Source organism: Protopterus annectens, chromosome 11.part0 (assembly GCF_019279795.1).
Source record: "Protopterus annectens isolate FY-2018-M chromosome 11.part0, PAN1.0, whole genome shotgun sequence".
In the NCBI taxonomy this organism is placed as follows: Eukaryota; Metazoa; Chordata; order Ceratodontiformes; family Protopteridae; genus Protopterus; species Protopterus annectens.
The window spans coordinates 1417013966-1417036755 of NC_056745.1; the positions used below are offsets into that span (position 1 = coordinate 1417013966).

Genomic DNA, 22790 nt, shown 5'->3' on the forward strand with positions numbered 1-22790 from the left:
TGGGTTGACTGTTGACCCCCATGTTGAAATGATAATGTTGCATTGCACAGGTAGTATTCCATAATGAATTCAAAATATAAGAACTGGCAACCTTCCATGTAGTTTGTTTTGCTGGAAGATAAAGGCAAGAAACAACTATTTAAAAAATTGGTCTTGCATGCTGGTGTAGTCATACATAACAGAGATAATTATTACTAGCAAATTAGGTGAACTGCATTCAATAATTACAGCATAAGGATGGAGTTAAAACAAGATATGTTAGATTTCTCTCTCATACTTTTACAGGGAACATGGTGTCTGCTGCTCTGGAGGCCATGTTTTTTAAACAGGACCATAGAACTTTAGGTGCAAGCATAACATAATAAAACAACTGAAGTGGGGTAGAACACTACTTAAAACTCCTGTTGTTCCCATCGGAAGACTGAGGACTGCTTGTTTTATGTTATATTCTTTTTTTATTAAAGTTTTGATTTTATTATCAAGTTTTACTGCTGTGGTGGACAACAGGACTTTTAAGTAGTGTTTGCCTTTTTTTTCCCCTCGTTGTTGTCTTTCACAGTGTAAGAAAGTTTTTTACCTACGAAGTGGGGTAGAAGGTCTGGTGACAGTTTACAGATACATATCAATTTTGATAACTGCTAAGTGCACATGATACACCTACACTGTCTTGCAGGTGTTATTTATCTAACTGCTTAAGCTTCTCCTACTCCTCCCCATGGCAAGTCCCATGAACTTACACCCAACCCCCTTAGCCCTACTCCTCCCCAGGGCCAGTCCCACAAATTTAAACCCAACACCCTCAGCTGTTTAAGTGAACAGCAAAAAAACAGGACTTTTGCTTTCTGCAGAGTCAGTTAGATTCCTACAGTACAGCAGCCAATCACCACGCCCCACAGCTCCTCCTCAAGAGAAAAGCAAAAAAAAAAAAAAAAAAAAGTGTTCACTCTACTGTAGGAAGGCAATTGATGTCCTGCAGTAAATCAGCTGAAACACACTGAACTCTAGTTCCTTTATATACCAGAACATATGCAACTGTTGCTTACACCTGCCCAGTTTATTTCTGAGCTCATTCATGTTTTACCCTATTACATCATTAGGAAGGCTTGTCAAATATTCTAAGAAATAATTTTTGCTTTTTTTTCCCTAAGTTATTACCTCATGTCCACAGGGCTATATTCCAAAAGACTTGCTCTCAGTATAAATGGACTTACACTTATGTAAGGCACATCTATAATGCAGGCTTACAGTAGAGTAAGTCATTAATACTGAGAGCAGGTCTTTTAGAATCAGGCTAACAGATTGCAGACTATTGATCCCCTACATGTTTTTTTTTTTTTTTAAATCATTTACCTAATTTTGCCAGGAGTTTACATGCTAAATTATTTTATGGTGTCTTTGTACACCTTCAGATGCAGCCCAGGTACACTTTTGATTTGTTATTCATCTGAAGTGACTGTATCCCTCTATGGCATTACATATATGAGCTCTCCAGAATTGCAAGCATTATACTTGATGGAGTTTTGTCGTCTGATCAAAAGGAGAAATAATACCATCTTCTTTTGTAGTGGTGGTGGTACTTCTTCCTGTTTGTTTATGTTTCTTCAGCCGTCCTTGTGGATTCCTTATACTGCTTGCATGTGTTAAGGTCACCTTTTTCTTTTTTTTCTTTTTCCTCACGCCTAAAGTTACACATAGAGTTGACATGATTCTGCTTCATGAAATCATTGATTTGTAACTTTCTACTTTAAATTTGAGCTACCATATATTATTGTCATCTCTTCGTTTTATATTACGCCAACTGTAGAGTTTCATGTTATCACTCAGAAGGCTATATAGGTCACCTGTAAAGGTGTTGAAAGGTGTATTGGAGGTACTTACCTTCTTTTTATTCACTATTACTATTTTCATCTGACTGAACTCTGTTTTTAACCTCTCAATGTCAGTCATCAGCCAGCGATTTAGCCGCATTAGTTCCCAAGGATGAGACTGTCAACTGTAATTTTTCACTAGCGTTTTATGTGTTATTATATCAAATGTCTTGGAGAAGCCTAAACAAGAAAGTCAAAAGTCATTGCATGTTACCCCTGGAGAACAGACACTGCAAGTCTGAAGTCTAACCAAGCAGCACATATCTAGCATTTAGTTTCATTCTGGAACAGATTATAAGGGTCTGGCTTCTCTTGGGCCTTAGAGTTGACTATTCCCCACATTAAAGTATATACTGCTTTTCACTGTCAGACAGTACAACTGCTACATTATAAAGGTAATCCATTATATTTTTGTAATATGTAATTAACCTAGTAAAGTCATTTGTGCTATCTGTACCCCTCAAAAAATGTTGATGAAACTTAAGGCCATAACGGATACTTATAATCCAATCTGACCATTAAAAAAGTGAATTGTGTACCTGTTCTCAGAGGTCACTCAATGGAAGCAGAAATTTAATCAGCCTATGACTGAGCAGAAAACACCAGGATACACTGCTCAAAAATAGACTTAAGTGATATGTTACAAAAAAGACTTAGTTCACCACTCCAGGTAAAGTTTGTAAGATATTCTCCAGCAACAAGCTTTTCTGAGACATGGTTAGATTCTCATTTCACTGATTTGAGGCAACCGGTAGTAATACCTATGGTGACAGGCTAAAGAAAACAAATGTAACATCTAATGTTTTTTTTTTTCATAATTCAGACAGGAGCCACCTTTGTGAACTATGCTTGATAATGTTTTAATTTGCAAAAATGTATGTTTTCCTGTGTCTTGAGAACATGTGACCTTTCCTATTTTAAAGGAAAAATGACATGAAAGGACAAGAAACATATTTGAAATTTAAAATGTAACTGTCTATAGTTTCCTAGGAAGGTCTTAAATCCTTGCTTAAAATTAAGTCACAAATGGATTATGAGACATGAAAACCATAGATGATAAAATGCAAATAAAGTGGATTTCAAAGAAACAGTTCTCCAGCACTGAACTAGGAAGCAGTTTTTGATATGGCAAAATGATATATAAATATATATATATATATATATATATATATATATATATATATATATATATATATATATATCCTATATTGGTAGCTAGTCTACTGTTCTTCAGTGGAAAATGTAATGTAATATAATGTAATTATCCCTATTTTTATGTGGCAAAGGTGGCAAAGGAAACTATGAAATCTAAAAACCACAGGCATCTGTACTTGAGTAAGAGGCAGAAATGTGTGTGTGTGTGTGCGTGTGTGTGTGTGTGTGTGTGTGTGTGTGTGTGTGTGTGTGTGTGTGTGTGTGTGTGTGTGTGTGTGTGTGTGTGTGTGTGTGTGTGTGTGTGTGTGCGTGTGTAGATAGATAGATGTAAGTGTTTTCCCTTAGTCATTGCCTTTGATTAGGGAGACCTTGGTGCATTCATATAAATGCTATTTTGCCTTGTATTAGTTTCTGTAACATACAGTAGTTATAATATATTTGGGCTAGCATTTTCTGCTTATGATTGTAATGCATATATTGTTTTTTTCTAGCTTAGTGTTTTCTGTATGCACTGCTTTATCCACTGCATATTTACTTTGTATCGGCATTGTTTTCTTTATTGTTTAATAAAAGTTTTTATTTATTCATTTTTAAGCTCTTGTAGCTATTTTTGTTGCTTTTTATTATTATTTGTATAGCTATTATTATTTTTTTATCTGAGAAGATGGTTATTATTTTGAGCAGTGTAAGGTGGCAAGATGTGTCTTCCCACTCCAGTAAACTAGATCATTTCAGCCTAGTACCAATGAAAGATATCACTTTTCATATTTTATATCTGGCTAAATCAGTAGCAGCTGGTAGCTGGTGTGTTTGGACTCTGGATATATCTAGAGTAGTGACAGTTTTAGCAAGGTAGGAGTAAATCTGTAGGAAATTAGAGAATTCTGCCAGACTGATCTACAGAATGTGTGTGTGTGTGTGTGTGTGTGTGTGTGTGTGTGTGTGTGTGTGTGTGTGTGTGTGTGTGTGTGTGGGGGTGCCTGTGCATGTGTGATAGTGCTAGTGTGTGTAAACATAATTTGTTCACAAAGCAGTTACTGTGAATAATGGGCACTGGAATATATTGTGCGTCACAGGGGTGTGGTAAGAAAGGGGCCTGGGGTGCTAGGCCAAATGCTCAGTTGTAAAACTGATCAGTATACAGCCTTAGTGTGGGTCTAGATGCTGGAATCCTACATGCAGGGCAGTAGTGTATATTCCGGTTATGATTTTGGGGAGAGATTGCATTTGATGAATTGGTTATTGGAGTAGACATGTGCACTTTCTTTTATGTCAACCTACTGAGTACTAGTAGTTTAACTTGAGATGCTATCCATCTGGTAGCTAACAGGCCTATTTGAGGCAATGAGGCATAGCCAAGGACTATTGTCCCTGCCCAGACCATCACAGCATGATTATTTGTTCTATGATAGTGGAAGTGCTCTTGACATTTAGGCTGGCAGACGTGTGCTGTAATACCCATTAGTGATAGCGTGTCATCACAACTCGATGATGTGTCATTTAGCTTTTAACTTCAGCAGTCTAGATTTTCAGATTTTTTTTTCTGAGTCGTTACTCTATGATTCAGCAAGTATTGACATCTTCAGTATAAATGAGAGGTATAAATGAGAGATGTGTTTTGGGGATCGCAGTGTATAAATTTTAACCCTTATCTCCCCCCATTCTATCCCTTCCTCTGACCCAAATGTGTACATTACCTTACAGCAAACCCTTTCTCTAACAGTACCCATTATATGTAAAAACTTTGTCTGTTCAGACAGCCAGCTGTTTATTGTCTTAAATTTGTAGCTGATGTGCTGCAATCAATGTAATATGAAAAACAACCTCCAGTCAGGAAGTACCACATAGAGGTAGCAACTTTATTAAATAATAAGTGACTGCTTTCACTAACATTTGATTTTTTTTTTTTTTGGAACCTGGGATTTATTTAGTATCACTATTTATTGTGTTATCAGTGTAATGTGCATTGATGTTTCTTTGCATTGACAGCTAATACTGCTTATACGCTCAAACAAAAACACTCCAGTGCACCTCTGGGTCAGTCCATCCAAGTGAAAGTAGCTTTGAAAAATGCTACCAAAAAGCACAGAAAAAAAAAACAATTCAAATGTGTCGTTATGAAAGTGCAGGTATGCCACAGTGTGAATGAATATTTGTGTACATCCCATGACCAGTTCTGATGGCATTCTGTGTTTACTAGGAAAGAAAACACTTAACTGCAATATAAAAAAGCAGACATTGCATTATGAATGCCGTAGCATACATAATTTGCGATACTATACTTCATGATTTGTATTGGGGAATAAACAGTTCCACAAAGTTTGGTCAAGATTTAATTGCTCAGAGCTTGAAGTGGACAACACACACTGGATGCAGTTTCATCCAGATGACAGAAGAAAATAAAAAGTTATGTTTTGAGGGGTGGCAAGTCCTCTACACTGCTTGTGTGGATGGCTTCAGCCCTGCACTCCCTTGCATGTATTATCTTCACTTCCAAGTAATGGAATTAGTAAAAATAATAAAAAGAGACTTTAAATTATTTCTGAATTAAAGTATGTTCATTGAAATGCCCCTCCTTACTTTTTCCTTTAACTAGGCCATGAAATGTATTTTAAGGTGTCCAGGATCTACCAAACAATGCACATTCCCTTTTCCGAGCATTTGAAAAGCATAATAAAACACATTGGAAAATATGAGATATAGATAACTGTTAAAATCTATAAATGACTTCTGCAGCTTGTTTTGCAGAAATACACCAAAATGGCATAACACATCGCTTGTTAAGGGCAGACTTGGCACTGAAAACACAATTTTGTTGATTAAATTTGTATAGTTTAGTCTTATCCTAAATGTCATCTGTCAATGAAAGAAGTACCACAGGTCACTAATTGTTTTTAACAATTTATATATAGATATTATTCTCTATTGTCATTTTGTTTTTCAAATGTAATTCTCTGCAATCCTTTTTATTCCTTTCCTCTCAGTTTAGAGAGTGCCCCGGTGCATGTTGACATTTTATTCTCCTTTTATTATACATATACGTCTGGCACTGTAGCAATGCCTGATGTATCTCACTACATGGCAGGTCACCCTGGCAAGAGAAAATATCCTTTGGATGCCTTGCATGAGTTACTGACATGCACAAAATGAGTAGCAGTAGCTGTCAAGCCCATTTACGATGGACGTGACTATTTATTTTTGGTTATGCTGCTTAGGTTCTGTGATGCACACATGCGATGCGATCAGTTTTTACATGCCAGATTCAGCACAACCCGCTACAACCAACATTACCAAGTTTATACTATAAGTCTCTACCTTCCTTCAGAACTGGAGCGCTAGTCATTAACTGGTCATTATGTCCCCCCTAATTTACCTGTGATGTCCTGCATGCTAGCTGAACAGAAATCAATGGTGTGTGAGGATGAACACCTTGCATCCTACCATGCAGCAGAATCTGGCTCTGCTATGTGATCCTGTATTCTTAAGAATCTAATAATTCCCGATCAAACAGTCTGCTGTGTCAAACAACTATTTGTTTTACACATGTTAAGGAAGTCATAAGAGGCTCATTTGCTGTTACCACATCTATTACTAAATTAAAAATTACTCTGTTTCAGTGCAATAATGCATGCTAACATTAATAACTAAATCAGTTCCAACTCCAATGTTGTCTTCACAATACATTAAAATCACAGAATGTCTATGAGTTTTGCTGTTCTTAGAGTGCTGAGTTAATAGATCTTGCCATTAAAAATGTTGTTCTGCCTGTACGGATAGTTTCAATAGCCCCAAGAGCAGTTTTTAGAACAATCATTCAGCACTGCTGTTTTTCCCTGGGATACAGATAAGGAATTGTTTATTCTCCTTCCTGAACATTTTCCTTGAACATTCCAGCCATATATGGACAATAGCTTAGCAACGTAAGGCTTCACCAACTCGTTGAAATCATATACTGTCACTTAAATTCATTAAAAAAAAAATCTTCCAGACTCTATTATGCATTTAAGAAATCTTTTACTTTTTCTTTGTTAGTCCTCATCCTTTCTATTTTCCTTTATTTCTGTACTCATTTATATATAAGGTTAAAGTAACATCTTTAGGAAAACAAAATAACATCAAATGTAAGCTTACAATCTGTTAGGAAAATGTTAGTGTAAAACTTTTCACGATCGTTTACCAAATAATTCCTGCAAGAATATTTTGCCAGTGTGAAAATGGGTGCTGTTTAAAAGAGGTACAGATTGTTGAATTTTAGGTCGTATGAAAAATGAAATAAAATGTCATCTGAGTCAGTGTTTTCCTAAGCATGAACTGCATATTGCAGCTTGGCTGAGTTTCCAACTTTAATATGGGTGAAGACTAGACATTCACTTGAGGAGACTAGAGAGAGAGCATCGTCATATTTTATTTGTTTACTGGGAAAGTCCAACTTGGAATAAACTAAAGCCAATTTTCAGTGGTGGCCCAGGGAAAACACTCCAGGAGTATGTCTTTGTAATGTGGGAGGAAACTGAAGACCCACACAAACGTAGGGAGGACATGCAAACACACAGAAGACATTCCAGCCGAGAACTGAACCAGAGGACTGCTTGCTGTGAAGTGACAATGCTACCACTGCACCACTGCATCATCCATATGTATTTGGGGTGTCACTATTCTGTTTTAGTTGATATAATTATAGATTTGAGGGTAATGCTTACATCTTGACTTGATGCTATGGGATTGATTCATTGCATGCTGTAGGGATTTAACTAAGAAACTTGGTTGCAGAAATGTGATTCATAAATGAATGAAAGTATAATGTGTTGCTGCTGCTGGCACTGATGGTGACGCTATACATAGGTGTAAGGAAGGTGCCACCAAACTACATGCGTAGCCTAATGTAAACATGCTTTCCTGTTTCCAGTGAAAAGGAAAGGCTTGGTGGGGACAATCATTCCAGCCATGGGAGGTAAATTAATGGACGGTACCACCCAGCAAACACACAGCCACCACAGCCACTAAAGAAAAAAAAAAGCTATTTAAGAATTGCAGAACTCAGTACCTGTGTTTGCAGCTTAATGTTTATTAAAATGAAGTAATGCTTCTTTGCAAATCTACACTCATTATATGGCCCTAACAGTATGAGTGGTTCTATACTACCACAATGCCTGGAATTTCTGTTTTTTGTAGTATATAAGAATGTCTTTAGATGTGATAAATCAAGATGAAATAAATGTGAAGTTTTAGGTTTATGAAGTGTGGCAGCTATTGCAAAATGTTGACGAGCCAAAGCAAACCTAAAATAAAATTACACATTTTTCAATTATTATTATCTCATTTTCTTGAGCGGGGGGGTGACTTTGTCAGAACAGGCAGTTGTTTTCTGTCAGTTACTTTATCAAACTATGTAACACTGAGAAGCAATCTAATATATGAATTTCTTAAGTTTAATTAGGCAAAACTTGCAATTGCAAATATTGTATGAGTCGAGAACTGGTTCTGAGAACTTCACTTTCAGTGTTCTCATTTTCTGCTGTTTTGGCTGCCCACTGTACAGCTTCTTTTATAAATCACTTAATTTTCCTGTTCTGTAGTGATGTTATTTATATTATATGCAGTCTTAAAGGAGTAGCACACTCATTTGTTTAATGTTTTACTATACTATAAACTGGTATCCTGCTGACCCTAGTTTCCTTAGTAGATCCTGGAAAAGTTTTCAGTAGCATAATTTGTAAAAACATTTTGACTGCTTGTGCAATAATTAATTTATTACCCAGATTAGGATATTTTATAATATGTGTTGTGTGGCCGGTGTAATTATAATAGCTTCACTTTGGAATAGCCGTGTAGCACTACAAATCCAGATTGACTCAAATCCAAAGTACCTACCAGTCATAATTCACAGCATTAAAACAGGACTGTTTGATTAACAGTGTTGTAGGACTGTTTGATAGGTCAAGTGATATAATTCACAAGACATTCTACTTTCCTTTCAATGGATCCTAGTCTGGATCTAAGTTTAGTTTTGTGTTCGTATTTTACTTTAATTGTGTTTAAATATAATAGCTTTTATCTTTAAGAAAGGCAAGAACTGGCTGGATTAATTACTGAAAGGCATGTTATTAATGACTCAATGACTGAATGACTGACATATAAGAGAGGGTCAAGGAAGACTCCCTGAGAAGATAGAGCATTCAGCCTTGATTTAGAAGAACCAAGTTACCAGAGCAGTGTCTCCAGGAACAAGCCTTGTTTATATAAAAAAAATAACGTGTGTGAGATGGATGTAATTTTTACCAGGAACTCAGAAAGAAATCCTGTTTTAAAATAGATTGTTTTCCTATCACTTTGGTGTGTTAAAGGCACTGTGCTGTTTTGTGTAAGGACCACAAGACTTTACATTATTTGGGAGACCCTGCATTTTCTGTTTGTTGTACAAAATGAACTGGTTTATTTTATAAACAATGATGTTTTTCGTGTTTCACTGTTGCAGTCATTACATTTGGGTAATCTGCTTGCAGGTAGCCCTCAGTCAGCCTGATTAACAAAGTCTTGGGTCCTGCATCAGTTGCTGTCCCTTCTTCCATGACATCAGGTCATCAGGGGTATAAAACATGCAGCCGATGCCATTACATCAGTCTTTCTTGCCATGCGGTGCCCGAAGCAGAAGCAGTTTGCAAGTGCCAGTCGGCCGACTCCTGAAATTTTCATTTTTGAGTTTCAGAACCGAAGTCCTCAACTAAAAGTTAAGTACCCCATTGCAGAAACTTTTTCTTGCTCCTTACTGATGTCAGTAAAAGTTAATAATTGCATTACTTGTGGAAAGCAAATACCTCATAAAGATTTTCATTTGTACTGCATTCCTTGCCTAGGCCTTGACCACGACATACCTTGCTGTTGGTTTTGTGCTTTATTATTTTATAACCAATGTTGTCTGTCTCAGATGCATTACTTCCCCAACATGTATAAAGACATGTATATCTGTATCTATATCTATCTATCCATGTGTGTGTGTGTGTGTGTGTGTGTGTGTGTGTGTGTGTGTGTGTGTGTGTGTGTGTGTGTGTGTGTGTGTGTGTGTGTATATGTATACATATATACTGTATATCTATATGTATATATCTATATGTGTATATATATATATATATATATATATATATATATATATATATATATATATATACGGGTTCCACTGGTTTGGTTGTGGTATGCATTTATCACATGCTACTGTTTATGGTAATTATAGTCACTAGTGAAACTGGTTGCATTATTTTTTGTTAAGGAGTTTTCCTGTTTCTCCACAGTCGTGCAGTCATGGAGTTAGTATATATAATTTCCAGGTGTGTGGGGGCAGAACACCCACACTTGTGAGTGTGTCGGGGGACAAAGCTAAGTTTTTAGTGTTTTACATCATTAGCAATTTAATGTGTTTGTTTACATTTGAGATTATTCTATTAGATGTTTTTTCTTCATTGATTTTGATCTCCTGTGAACCTGTTTGATGTATTTGCTGTCAGTATGAGTTCTTTAATGATTGAAAGTAATATACTCAAATAGGTATGCACACACACACGCACACACACACATATACATATATATATATATATATATATATATATATACATATATATATTTATATATATATATAGGTCTCCTTCACATAAAAACCCACTAACCCAAATACCAGAATTGTAAATAAGCGAGACGGCAACACCGAATCATCACTTAAATGACTCCTCACATAACCAACAATTTACCCAGGAAAAGGAGGCAGTTGGCCAACACACACAAAAACACACTGAAGCATTCCAAACCCACACAACTGGAGGACTTCACCCTCCACCCCCCTAACTAATTATACCAACTCTGAGATAGCACTATAGTCGGAAAAAGGGGGAAACTTCCAAATGTTGGCTGATTGCTCCATTACCTGGGTAAATTCTCAGTTATGTGAGGAATTGTTTAAATGAATATTAGGTGTTGTCGTCTTGGTCTTCTCCTTTCTGGGTAAGAGTTTTTTGTTTATTTGAAGTAGATCCATATATATATGCAGACATATATAGATATAGATATAGATAGTTTAAATGAATATTAGGTGTTGTCGTCTTGGTCTTCTCCTTTCTGGGTAAGAGTTTTTTGTTTATTTGAAGTAGATCCATATATATATGCAGACATATATAGATATAGATATAGATAAAGCTATAAGTATATGTGTGGTTGCCATTCACTCTGTCATAACTGCAGTTTGTTGACAGAGTGAATGAATTATAAATTCTATAGAAAATGTTTATTATTGAAGATGTTGAAATAAGGAAGAGTGAATGCATGTGGGGAACTGGAGAGTGGGTTTGGGATTTTAATGCTTAAAAATGAATGAATATATATATATATATATATAGAGAGAGAGAGAGATCTATATATAAATGGCCCCTTAATGATATACCAATGCTTCACTTCAGCTGCATGGCTTCTAGCTAAAAGACCAAACTGCTACTTTCTTTTTCAAATCCCTCTCCAATGAAAAATCTAAATTTGAAGTCCTCTCTCTTGATAATATAACCATTGAAGTCACTTCTCATAGCAAATTATTAGGGGTGATAGTGGATGATAATCTTACATTCAACCTGCATATACAAAATTGCATAGGAAAAACTCATAAAAAACTAAGGAAGCTTTACTGAGCCAAATTTTTCTCACTGACGCAACTAAAACTACACTTGCCACTGCTTATCTCCTCTTCACACTGCTTTATGGCACTCCCATCCTTACTAACCTTCCGGCATCACGAAAATTAAAACTTGAAGAATGCTATAACAAATTTGCTAAATTTGTAGCACATGCTCCTTTTAGAACCCACCACTGTATAGGACTAAAAAGCCTAAATTGGTTGTACCTGCCTCTTCAACTAACTTATACACAACTTCTTGCCACCTACAAAATTATCCAGCATCCATCTGCTTGTCCAGCAGTAAAAACTGTCCTACGCAACTATGTTCCCAATCAGTCATTGCAACCAGTGACCAAAAACTCCTGTCTGTGTACAAACCTAGCAAGTGTGCTGGGTATTGTCTGTACTTGTACAAGGTTGCTAAGGCCTGGAGCTCCTTACCTGTCTCCATGAGGTCAATACCCTCCCTCCCATCTTTCAAAACCACTCTGATAGACTTCCTAGCTAAAATCTGGCTCTTTTCTTGTTCAAAACCAGGATAAACGATATCCCTAAATGTGAACAAGAACCTTTTCATTCCTTATACCTCCTTACTCTCCCTTCTTCACTTACTTCCTTACTGCTATCAAATTCAGTTCCCTGACATTCTCTCTAAATATAACATAAGCCTGCTTTTCCCTCACTTCATATTGCAGTTCCTGTTTGTTTTAGGCTAACCTGCCTTTAATTTCTTTATAAACTGTCTAAAATTACTTTAAATATTAAATGAGTGTCATATAACTTTTATCAGTTCTTAACCAATGTTTTAATATTATGCCTAATTTGTTATAATTATTTAAATTGTATATGTTTTTTGCTTTATTTTTGAAGATTGTAAAAGTACTGGTCTTGAAATGTTTTGTAATAATTTAGAGCTTTTTTTCTCCTTGAGCCTCTGCTGAAAATGTGCTTCTACCCCCTTGGAGTTTCCCTGTAATCGAATGTCAATTAAAAAATGAGTACATCTATGTAAATAACTGCATAAATATATAAAGATATACACATACATACAAAATGAAAAAATGGTGAAACATCAACATTTCGAAACATCAAAATGTTGAAACCTATTAATGCAGGGTGCGATCCCCCATGCACCACCAACACCTCCTCTTAATTATATATACCAACTCCAACATTACACAAAAGTGGAGAAAAGGCAAATTTTGTTTTCAACATTTTGATGTTTCACTATTTTATAATTATAGTCAAAAATCAGGGAGCCATATATATCTATATCTATATCTATATTTATATAGATATAGATATCTGTAGGCCATCACTTGTATTCCAGTTATATTGGAAATGGAAAGTAATTCAAAATGTTAGGCTATTAAAGTAATAGTATATGGGCTGATCTATCTAGATTTTATTTATAAAAGGTGACATCTCAGTCCTATTTTGTGAATTCAGTATGAAAATGTCATGTTATTAGCAGGTTGTTCAGCTACAAAATATTCCTAAGACTGCTAGTCTACCCTCGAAAATTTCTGTATAACTGACTGCTGAGTAAAACTCTAATAAATAGCTGCTAGAAGGCATGGTACTGTAACCACAGCATGCTAGAGAAAATATATATATATATATATATATATATATATATATATATATATATATTTTTTTTTTTTCTGGTGAAATATGAGATTGTTACTAATGACATAATGCCAGCTGAAGAAACAAGTATTCTAGGCCATTTTTTGTATTCTGCATTCAGAAGTGAAGTTTCATGTAACACAAACGATGGAAATCCTATAAAATGCAAAGAGTCATACTATGGCAGTGAAGGCATATGTACCAGTGTATCTGGAACCTTTATATAAATGATCAACGTTCAGCCTCCTTATGAAACTTTATTATAAAACTTCCACACAGTACAGCCTTAAAATGCACCTATTTTTTTTTGGAGTTCAATGCTGTATAATGAGTCTTCTACCTTCATTGCTTGAAAAAAGGAATTGTTGCCATGGGATGGTACAAATAAAAATAAATCTGTCTATCTATCTATAATTCCGACGTAATATATAAATAAATAACTCTATATATGTATATATATATATATATATATATATATATATATATATATATATATATGGTTCCCCTTCACATGACCGAAGTTCTGTAAACTCGAAATTCATAAGCCCCAAACCAGAATCTCGAATTTACAAAACCTCAAAAATGTGAAGGGGAACTAAAAAAAAAACAGATACCTTTCTAATGTTTTTGCAGGGGGGGGGGGCTTCACCCCCCTGCACCCCCCACATGGCTGTGCCCCCCACACCCCCTACTTAAATATTCCTACTCCGAGATCGCACTACAGTGGGGCAACAGTGAAATCTTCCGGTTTACACTATATGCATAAGCACAAACCAGAAGATTTCCCTGTCCTCCGCTATAGTGCGGTCACGGAGCATTTAGATTTAGCTGGGAGGATGCAGGTAAGTCAACTCTTTTTTTTTTAAGCCCTAAACTTCCCATTCACAATTTTGAGTGAATGGAAGTTCGAGATACTGGGCTTGAGCTTATGGGTTTCGAGCTTCCATTCATTCGATCTTGTGAAGGGGAACTATATATATATATATATATATATATATATATATATATATATATATATATATATATATATTAGTATTTTTACTTCTGATGTAATGAAAGCTTATTGTGTATACAGTTTAGATACTACTTCCATCCTACCTTTGTAGTAATGGTCAAATAGCTCCTTATAGAAAGTAAACTATAGTCCATGAATGTGACAACAAAAGTCCCATGAAACACCAAATTGCTAGGATTATGTAACAGGCCATCTGTCAGTTCCCTTAAGACTGTTCATATTACAATAGTCAAGCAATTTTAATATTGTAGTCCCCCAAGGATTTGACTGCATCTGAATCCTAATTTATTTTTCAGAATATGGAGTTTAGACCTTAAAACGTTTGCAGTTAAAAAGTGCTGCCTTGACTTGTAAAATATTTATTAGATTGTTTCTTGTTTTGTTTTGTTTTTGTGTAGCTCTTTTGTAATGATAACACAATAAGGATGCATTCTGTATATGGGCTAACCAGTCCCTTGGTACAAGGTAGAGTTTCTGCTTGAAAGTTGGAGAGCTAGATCCAACTAGCAACCTGGAAAGCTGGAGGGCTAGTCAGGAGTGGGGCTTCAGCAGCTGAAAGCCAGCACACATACTTCAGAGGGTGATTGCAAGATTTTGTGCTACAGTGCTGCTCTCTGGAAAGAGGCTGGAGTGCATCTGCATGCAGAGACAAAGGTGGACATCAGCATGTCATTCGCAGAACCACCCACTGGCACATGCTTACCTCGCTGCACACCCCCCCCCTCAAGAAAGTATAGGGCATATAAAAATCACTTTATTTAGGAGTGTATGATGCAGGGTCAGGACACCTGAATGATGATTGAATGTTCTTCCAGCTGTGGCCTGAGGGTGATGATCCTAATGTTTGGGGAATCTAGTTAGTTTGTAGAGAACTATAAAAAGTAGTTTATAAACTACCTGAAGATGATCATCTTGGCCAAGGAGGACAAAAGAAATAGAAAAAGAAAAAAATCTGAATATGAGCTGCATTCCTCAACCATGAGCAGAAGGTATATACTCGTACCTGATGGACATTCAATGTAATGCAACGTGTCAACCTGGAGCACTTTAATGACTATGTAGGTTTACTGGAGAAGACTGTTAATACAAGCTTATAACTCTAAGACAGTTTTCCATATTTCAGTAAAATATTTTAGGCGTGTGGATATTGAGTTATAAACAAATTAGTTTGGGTTTATAAGTGTAGTGGTTAATATAAAAGTTGCATGTTGAATTTTGAGAGTTCATAATACTTGGCAATGCTTTCCATGTTCCAGTAATCAGGATTCGTATAATAGAAAACTTCACTTTCAGGACCAAAGAAACTTGTTTTTTTTTTATTTATTTATGAGGTTAAATATTATGTGTTTCCCCTTTTCAGCAAAAGTAAAAATGTCTATGTTGAGCGCATACTGAATGTGAAGACATCTGCCTGGGGTCTCCTCATCCTTACCTCCAAAAGATGATCACTTTCTATGTGCACATTCTTTGTTTGACTGTGAGGAAAGTAAAATAAATAATGATCACTGTAATACATATGTTGTTTTCAGAGGGTACACAGAAGGTGGTTATGTTTTAGATGAGCTAGGACTCCAGGATGTGTGATTGTGAAAAAACTAGATAGTTACTTCATGTCTGTTGAATGGCCATTAATAGTCCTTGTTTAAGAGCATTATACATGTCTATGAACAATTATTTGCTGCCCGCAACAACTCATACCAATGATTGTTTCATATGGATCATGTAACTGATGTCTGCTTTCCCACATTGTCTGTCCCCCAAAACAAAACATTGTGTGCACATGATATGTGATTATGAAAATATGTTGATTTCAGTAATGAATTTCAAATAACTGCTCATAGGCATGTACACTATCCCTAGACTTCTAATATCAATGGCCATTCAATAGTGATAAAGGAACTGCCTGTTCTTTTCACATGCAACATGTTGTCCAACTCTGTCTAAAACATAACCAACTTCTGTGCACCCTCTGCTGTTAAATTGTAATGTAAGTGAAGTAAAGGGTCATTACAGCAATGTATTTCATCTTGTTGCTCTCAGACACATATGCACATGGTCTCCATACCCACAAAGCTATAATAGCAATCTCTTTACTATGATCAGCTAACTGACTTATGCATTCATCCACAGATTTCTACCCCCAAATACAGTTACATCTGACAATCACTTGCAATACATAACGATAAAAAATGGAAGACATAACAGCCACTGTAATGTATTTCAGCCACAGCCACCCCATCTGCATCCCAATCTTCAGAATACATAAAGAATGATTGAATTGCACTGTGGACAATGTGTATTGTTGCTGCTGCAAAAGAATATATCTGGTTTCCTGCTGGTAGAGCAATAAAAATTTACAAGGAGGAATGATTGTTTAAAAGACTACATTAAGTCAGACAATATTTCACACTATGTTAAGCTCTGAGGTAGGTTCTTTATTCGGGCAACTGAATTACAAATTTTGTGAGATGGTTATTAATGAGGTCGAATTTGCATTATGAAGTGAGTTCTGATGGCAAGTGGAAGGGGGTCTGTAAAGGGAAAGGTGAAGGGACAGGCACCTGAGGACCTCAGACAGTGAGTAAATGTTTTCTTTTTAGGGGAAAGAGCCTATTACTGGGCTGTGATTAACATAGATATTTTTATATATTAAATAGGAAGAAGTTATCTTGGTTGTGTGTGATGGCTGAAGCATTTGTTTTTGAAAGGGTGGTGGTACAAAGATGTCTGAGGCAATGTACATTAACTATGAATCTATAGATCCTGTTTTGATGACCCTACAGTTTACAGATGACCCAGCAGTCAACAAATATAGCCCATAATCTAGAAATGACAAAACTTCAGCTTTTGCAATTGTAAGCTGTCCACCTGTATACAATAGTTCATATACAGCACCTTCTCCGGAAGGTGAAGCACATGATATTACAAGTCTCATTTCCCGTTAAGACAATGCATTTTTGTGTACTGTTAGTAGTAATTGAAACAGTTGTTCATTAACTGAATTCAGGTAGTGACGTGATTCAGTGATGGCCTCTGGCAGATATAAATGAAAGCAAACTATTAAATCATGTGTGAATGTACTAGAAAGCATTCCTTTGGAAGAATGTATTATACTGAAGTCAAAAAACAACACTTTAGTATCAGTTTAACAATATTTTGCAATGTTTAAAGTACTTTATGTATTTTTTTTTCATTTATTGCAGGTTGACTTTGAAGATGTAATTGCTGAACCAGAGGGAACACACACTTTTGATGGCATATGGAAAGACAGCTTCACTACTTTCACAGTGTCAAAATACTGGTGTTACCGCCTTTTGTCAGCTCTGATTGGCATACCCTTATCACTCATTTGGGGTATCTACTTTGCCATTCTGTCCTTCATACACATCTGGGTCGTAGTACCATTAATTAAGAGCTATCTGATTGAAATCCAGTGTGTCAGCAGGGTCTACTCAATCTGCATCCATACTTGCTGTGATCCTTTCTATGATGCGGTTGGGAAAATGTTCAGCTCTGTCCGTGTAGTATTTCGAAAAGAAGTATAACTCCTGTACGAAAACAAGTGGAGGTCTGGCAGTTGATCTAATGCCAGCTGTCTGCAGATCCTAAAATGTCACAATTAGTAATCTACAAAAACTCTTTATTGTATTTCTGCCAAAACAAAGTATTGCTTATTCAGTTTTGCTCCCTTCATTTATCTTGCTGGATTATCTGTTCCTTTCTCAGATCTACATTTCTGCACTGATCCTTATTGTCAGTGCTGGCATTCCATATAGTTGTACAGTCACATTACTGTTTTATATGTTTAACTGCAAAATGTCAACATGTTCCTAGCCATGACTCATATTGTAAGCTTACAGTATTAGTGTCCATTTATGGCAGAGGATTACAGAAACCATTAAAAAAACTGAGGCTCCATTTTGCTGTTAACGGCTAGCTTTACTAAGACAACAGAATGAACAGAGCAAGCTAGCATTTTTTTATTTGAAAGAGTGTTTTATTGCTGTTGTATTGACTGCTGTTTTGTATGCTTAACACATTTACCTTTTGCCTTTGAACATGCACCTGTGCACACATTTCATTTTACAATCAGTAGTAATGAAAGGCAAAATAAAGCAAGTTGACGCAGGTTTTACTTTTCATACTATAGAATTCAATAGTGAGCAGTGAATACATTTAAAATTAGTTACAGGTATTTTCTAGTACTTATTCCATGAAACATTGTTTAACTAGGTGCTGGGTTATACCCTATTTAAATTTAATGCGGAAGTTCAAAAACTAGGAACTATAAAATGACATGTAATATTTTTAAATGCGATGTGACTCTGTTTTCAGGTTGACACACATTTCTTTGGTTGTTTTTTTCCTTTGCCTACTCATGTACTGCTCGGCTGTGTGAATTACAAAAATGTCATACAAAGTTGCAATACCAGAGAAGAAAACGTCAAGGTGGTACAAAATAACTTTTCATTTGCCATATAGTCGCCTTGTCTTTTCTTTGTACATCTCCATACCTTTAAAAATGGAGATGAACTGATAATAATGTTATTACACTGTAACTACACAATTATTCTGTGTTAAAATATGAAATAGTAAATATTTCCTTGTATTTCTTGCAGTGAAAATTAAAACCTTGCTTTATGGAAGCTTGTCATTTGAGTTTAAGAAATTAGTTAGATTTTAAAATAATCAACGTTTAGTTTAGCTGCCATGACCAAATTGTAAACTAGATTAAAGTATTTTATATACAGACACACTAAAACTTTTCTCTGGAAGATTGTTTATTAATGTAACATTTTTTAGATGTAAGTGCCACTTTTTGCACATAAAGTGTAAGATCGTAACTACTATGATGTGTTTTATAAACAGATACTGGCATAGATGCAGTTTTTACTTTGCAAAGTTTATAATGTGTAAATAGATACAATTGGTAATATTTTAGTTCATGTTGCATTATTAAAAGTGTTATTGCTTAACAAATGTAGGCTAATGTTTTGTACAGTGCTTGCATCATATTGTCATTTTGAAACAGCTGCTGTGACATCTGACCTGTGAAAGGTAAAAGATGTTCTGTATAGCCATAGGCTGGCATGAAGTGCCTTACTCTAGCTATTCAGGAATCAGAGAACAAGTGCTTAGAATTTTAATTGTTGTTTGTAGTCTGCATATACGTTGTCAATAAAGGTGAAAGAAATGATGCATTCTGTTTTCATTTTTACTGTTTCAACAGTAAGATAAACTGATTTTGAAACAAAATGTTTGTTATGGTAATTTTAGGACTGCGAAGCTACTTTGTAGAAATGAAGACAATGTCTTAAATTTAAGCTTTTACTTAGTTATATATTTCATTTATTTATTTATTTTCTATTTTTTGAGAATGCTTCATGCACTTTACGTCACTGCAAAATTTATGGAAGTCAATATGGAAGGTCATATACAGCATTTCATATACAGTACCCTTAAAAAAGAATCTAGGACACCTAAGTGAGAATTTATTGGTTATTCCTATGATGAGGTACCTTCAACACCCGAGACTAGAGTTGAAAAACAGAATATGCATTATTACTTGTAATACTGGTGCAGTTATGTAGCAGTTAACATTGACACCTCACAACATTTACTTATCTAATACAAAGCATTTTTGGGGGTGGGCTTTTACTTAGAGACTACATGTTCTCAATGCGTCTGTGAATTTTTGCTAAACTGTCTGGTTTACTCCGGCATCCCATAAATAGTGCCAGGGGTGAATTGCTGATTCTCTAAATTGCCAGTAGGTGTGCAAAAATGTGTAAATATGTATCCTGCAGTGGGTTTATACCCTGTCCACAGTTAGTTTTAAATGCCTAGCTCCAACTGAGAGCCCAGATAGGCTGCAGCTTCCCTGTGAGGCTGAACTGGATTAAGCAGGTAAATGGGGAATGAATGAATGAATGAATGAATGAATGAATGAAATGAATGAGTGAATGAACAAATGAGTGGATGAATTATGTACTGCACGTGTAGATCAGAAGGCTTTATAGTATTGTGCACCCTTGCACCACAGCTAAATGCTGACATCCCTGGCTCATGTCTTTGAAAATTATAAGATCAAGATAAGAGATTTAACTTTTTACTTTACTGAAAACCATCGGAAGTCTGCAAAAAAGCATGTGTGTGTGTGTGTGTGTGTGTGTGTGTGTGTGTGTGTGTGTGTGTGTGTGTGTGTACATGTTACTCTATGTTCCCTGTGCTGTGGATCTTCAGCATTATTATTATTAATATGATGATTATTATTATTATTATTATTATTACTTTATTTTATTTTTGTCCCTGTTGGGAGGCCTGTAAAAGAAAAATGGATTATGCACTTGTCTCGATCATCTTGGGGCTTTTTCCTAGATTTTTAACTTGTCTGCATAAAGTGACACTGTACACACAATCAAGGGAAATCCACACTTGATAGTACAAAGTAACAAATATTGCTAAGTTTCTTTGAGTAAGTCTCTATGTAACAGAAGCAAGAAACGTATCTTAGCATAACTGAAAAGAAAGACTGTGTATTGTGCTAAGAACTTTTCATACTTCAAATGTATTAGTACAGTGGAGAACAGTGGCAAAGCAGAATGTTGTTGCCTCACAGCCAGAGGTTCCCTGGTTCAATACTCGGCCGGGGTGCCTTCTGTGTGGAGTCTGCATGCCCTCCCTGTGTTCATGTTGGTTTCCTCTGGGTGTTATGGTTACCTCCCACATTCCAAAGACATGCAATAGGTGGTTTGAACATTCTAAATTGGCCATAGGTGTGAGTGTGTGTTGTGGATGAACTACTGTGGCAGGGCCAGCCACCTGGTGATGTAAAGTTGGCTCTAGGTGATTGTCACTGTTGAAGTGACACCCAAAATCCATGTCCAAAAATGGGAAAAGGGGTTGTAGATGGAGGGATGCATGAATGGATTAGTGACATGGACATACTAAACAGTTTTGAACTAAAAGACTTTCTGAGTAACAAATTCTTAGTGGAATGCAACTCCTGTAGAAATTATGTAAAAGTAAATGATACTGCCAACATCAGCCTATGTCTAAATTGTCAGAAATTAAAATAATTTATTATAATTTTAAAAGATAAAAATGCAGTTGAATATATTAATTTTGGATGTAATAACAGTAAATCATTATGAGGGGTCTTACAGAAGGTGGCACAATGGAAAGAAAAAAATAAATAGCTGTATAACAATTACAAGGTGCAAGTCAGACTTGGTTCAGGACCCTAACCTTACTGGAAATAGTGGAAATAAGAGAACAACAAGGATAGTTAGAAATACTACTGAATGTAATTTGTACAGCAAAGTATTCAGAAAAGAAAGAAAGCATGGAAGTAAGCACATAACCACAAGAGTAAAAAGAATACTTTGTAATACAAATAGTACCTCTAATGAGGATATATTTAGGGCAGTATTCATAGTCTGAGGTGTCACATTTTCATGGGGGTGATCTGCAAAGAGCTGCACTATGTGGATTTGCAAATTCTGGGCTTTCAGCATGAATACATGCATGCAAAGGAGTTGTTATAAACATACTCTCTATCATAAAAGCATAACAAGCTTAACAGTCACATAAGAGATAGGATGACAGCTACTATACTGATAAAGAGCCTTACACTTATGTGTTTGAGTACATTTCATAGACATGAATCTATAATGAGCTAATTTGCATAATAAGAATGTAAATAGACCTGAACTTACACCAGTAAGCAGCAGTCTTCCAGGAGACTATGGAGATGCGAGGGCAGATCGGTTGGTGCTTGTGCATACCTGGATATTTTAATGAAGGGGTCACTTGGATAAATGATTCATTTTGGTGCTTGTGCATACCTGGATATTTTAATGAAGGGGTCACTTGGATAAATGATTCATTTTGGTGCTTGTGCATACCTGGACATTTTACTGAAGGGGTCACTTGGGTAAATGTTTCATTTTGGTGCTTGTGCATACCTGGACATTTTACTGAAGGGACCACTTGAATAAATGTTTAATTTTGGTTCTTGTGCATACCTGGACATTTTATTGCAGGGGTTGCTTGAGGAAATAATTCATTTGTGTGTCAGGAAAGGGCTTATGCATACATAGTCACATTCTCATACATGCTGGTTCTAATGACATACATGACATTTCACTAAATAACATAAATACAGTTTTAATCACTATAGAAATACTGAAAACGAATAAAATTAAGGTAACATTCAGTGAAATTATATCATCTACAAGATAGAATGATTACCTGTTTATGAAACCCCAACTTTTTAGCACATAGCTTCGACAACTTTGCATGGTATATAACATGGTTTACTATCAAAAGAATGAAAATCACAACTGTGAACGGTGATTTCCGCGACTCATATCCTCGACTCATACATATTAGTAGGTTGTAAGGTCGACGCAACAAGGTCAACAATTTTCTGTCGATCTTAATGTTAGCAACTCCCATTGCCAACCATTCT

The 22790-nt window shown here is 35.8% G+C and overlaps 1 protein-coding gene across 3 annotated transcripts in view; it reads left to right on the plus strand.

Moving 5' to 3' along the window:
- Nucleotides 1-19511, plus strand: part of CAV1 (caveolin 1) — a 147185-nt gene extending 127674 nt beyond the window's left edge. For all 3 annotated transcript variants that reach the window (XM_044088702.1, XM_044088703.1, XM_044088704.1), the window contains exon 3: nt 17521-19511. In XM_044088702.1, the coding sequence (XP_043944637.1) occupies nt 17521-17862 (342 nt within the window). In that variant the 3' untranslated portion in view covers nt 17863-19511. The remainder of the gene's footprint in view (nt 1-17520) is intronic.
- The last annotated feature ends 3279 nt before the right edge of the window (nt 19512-22790 follow it).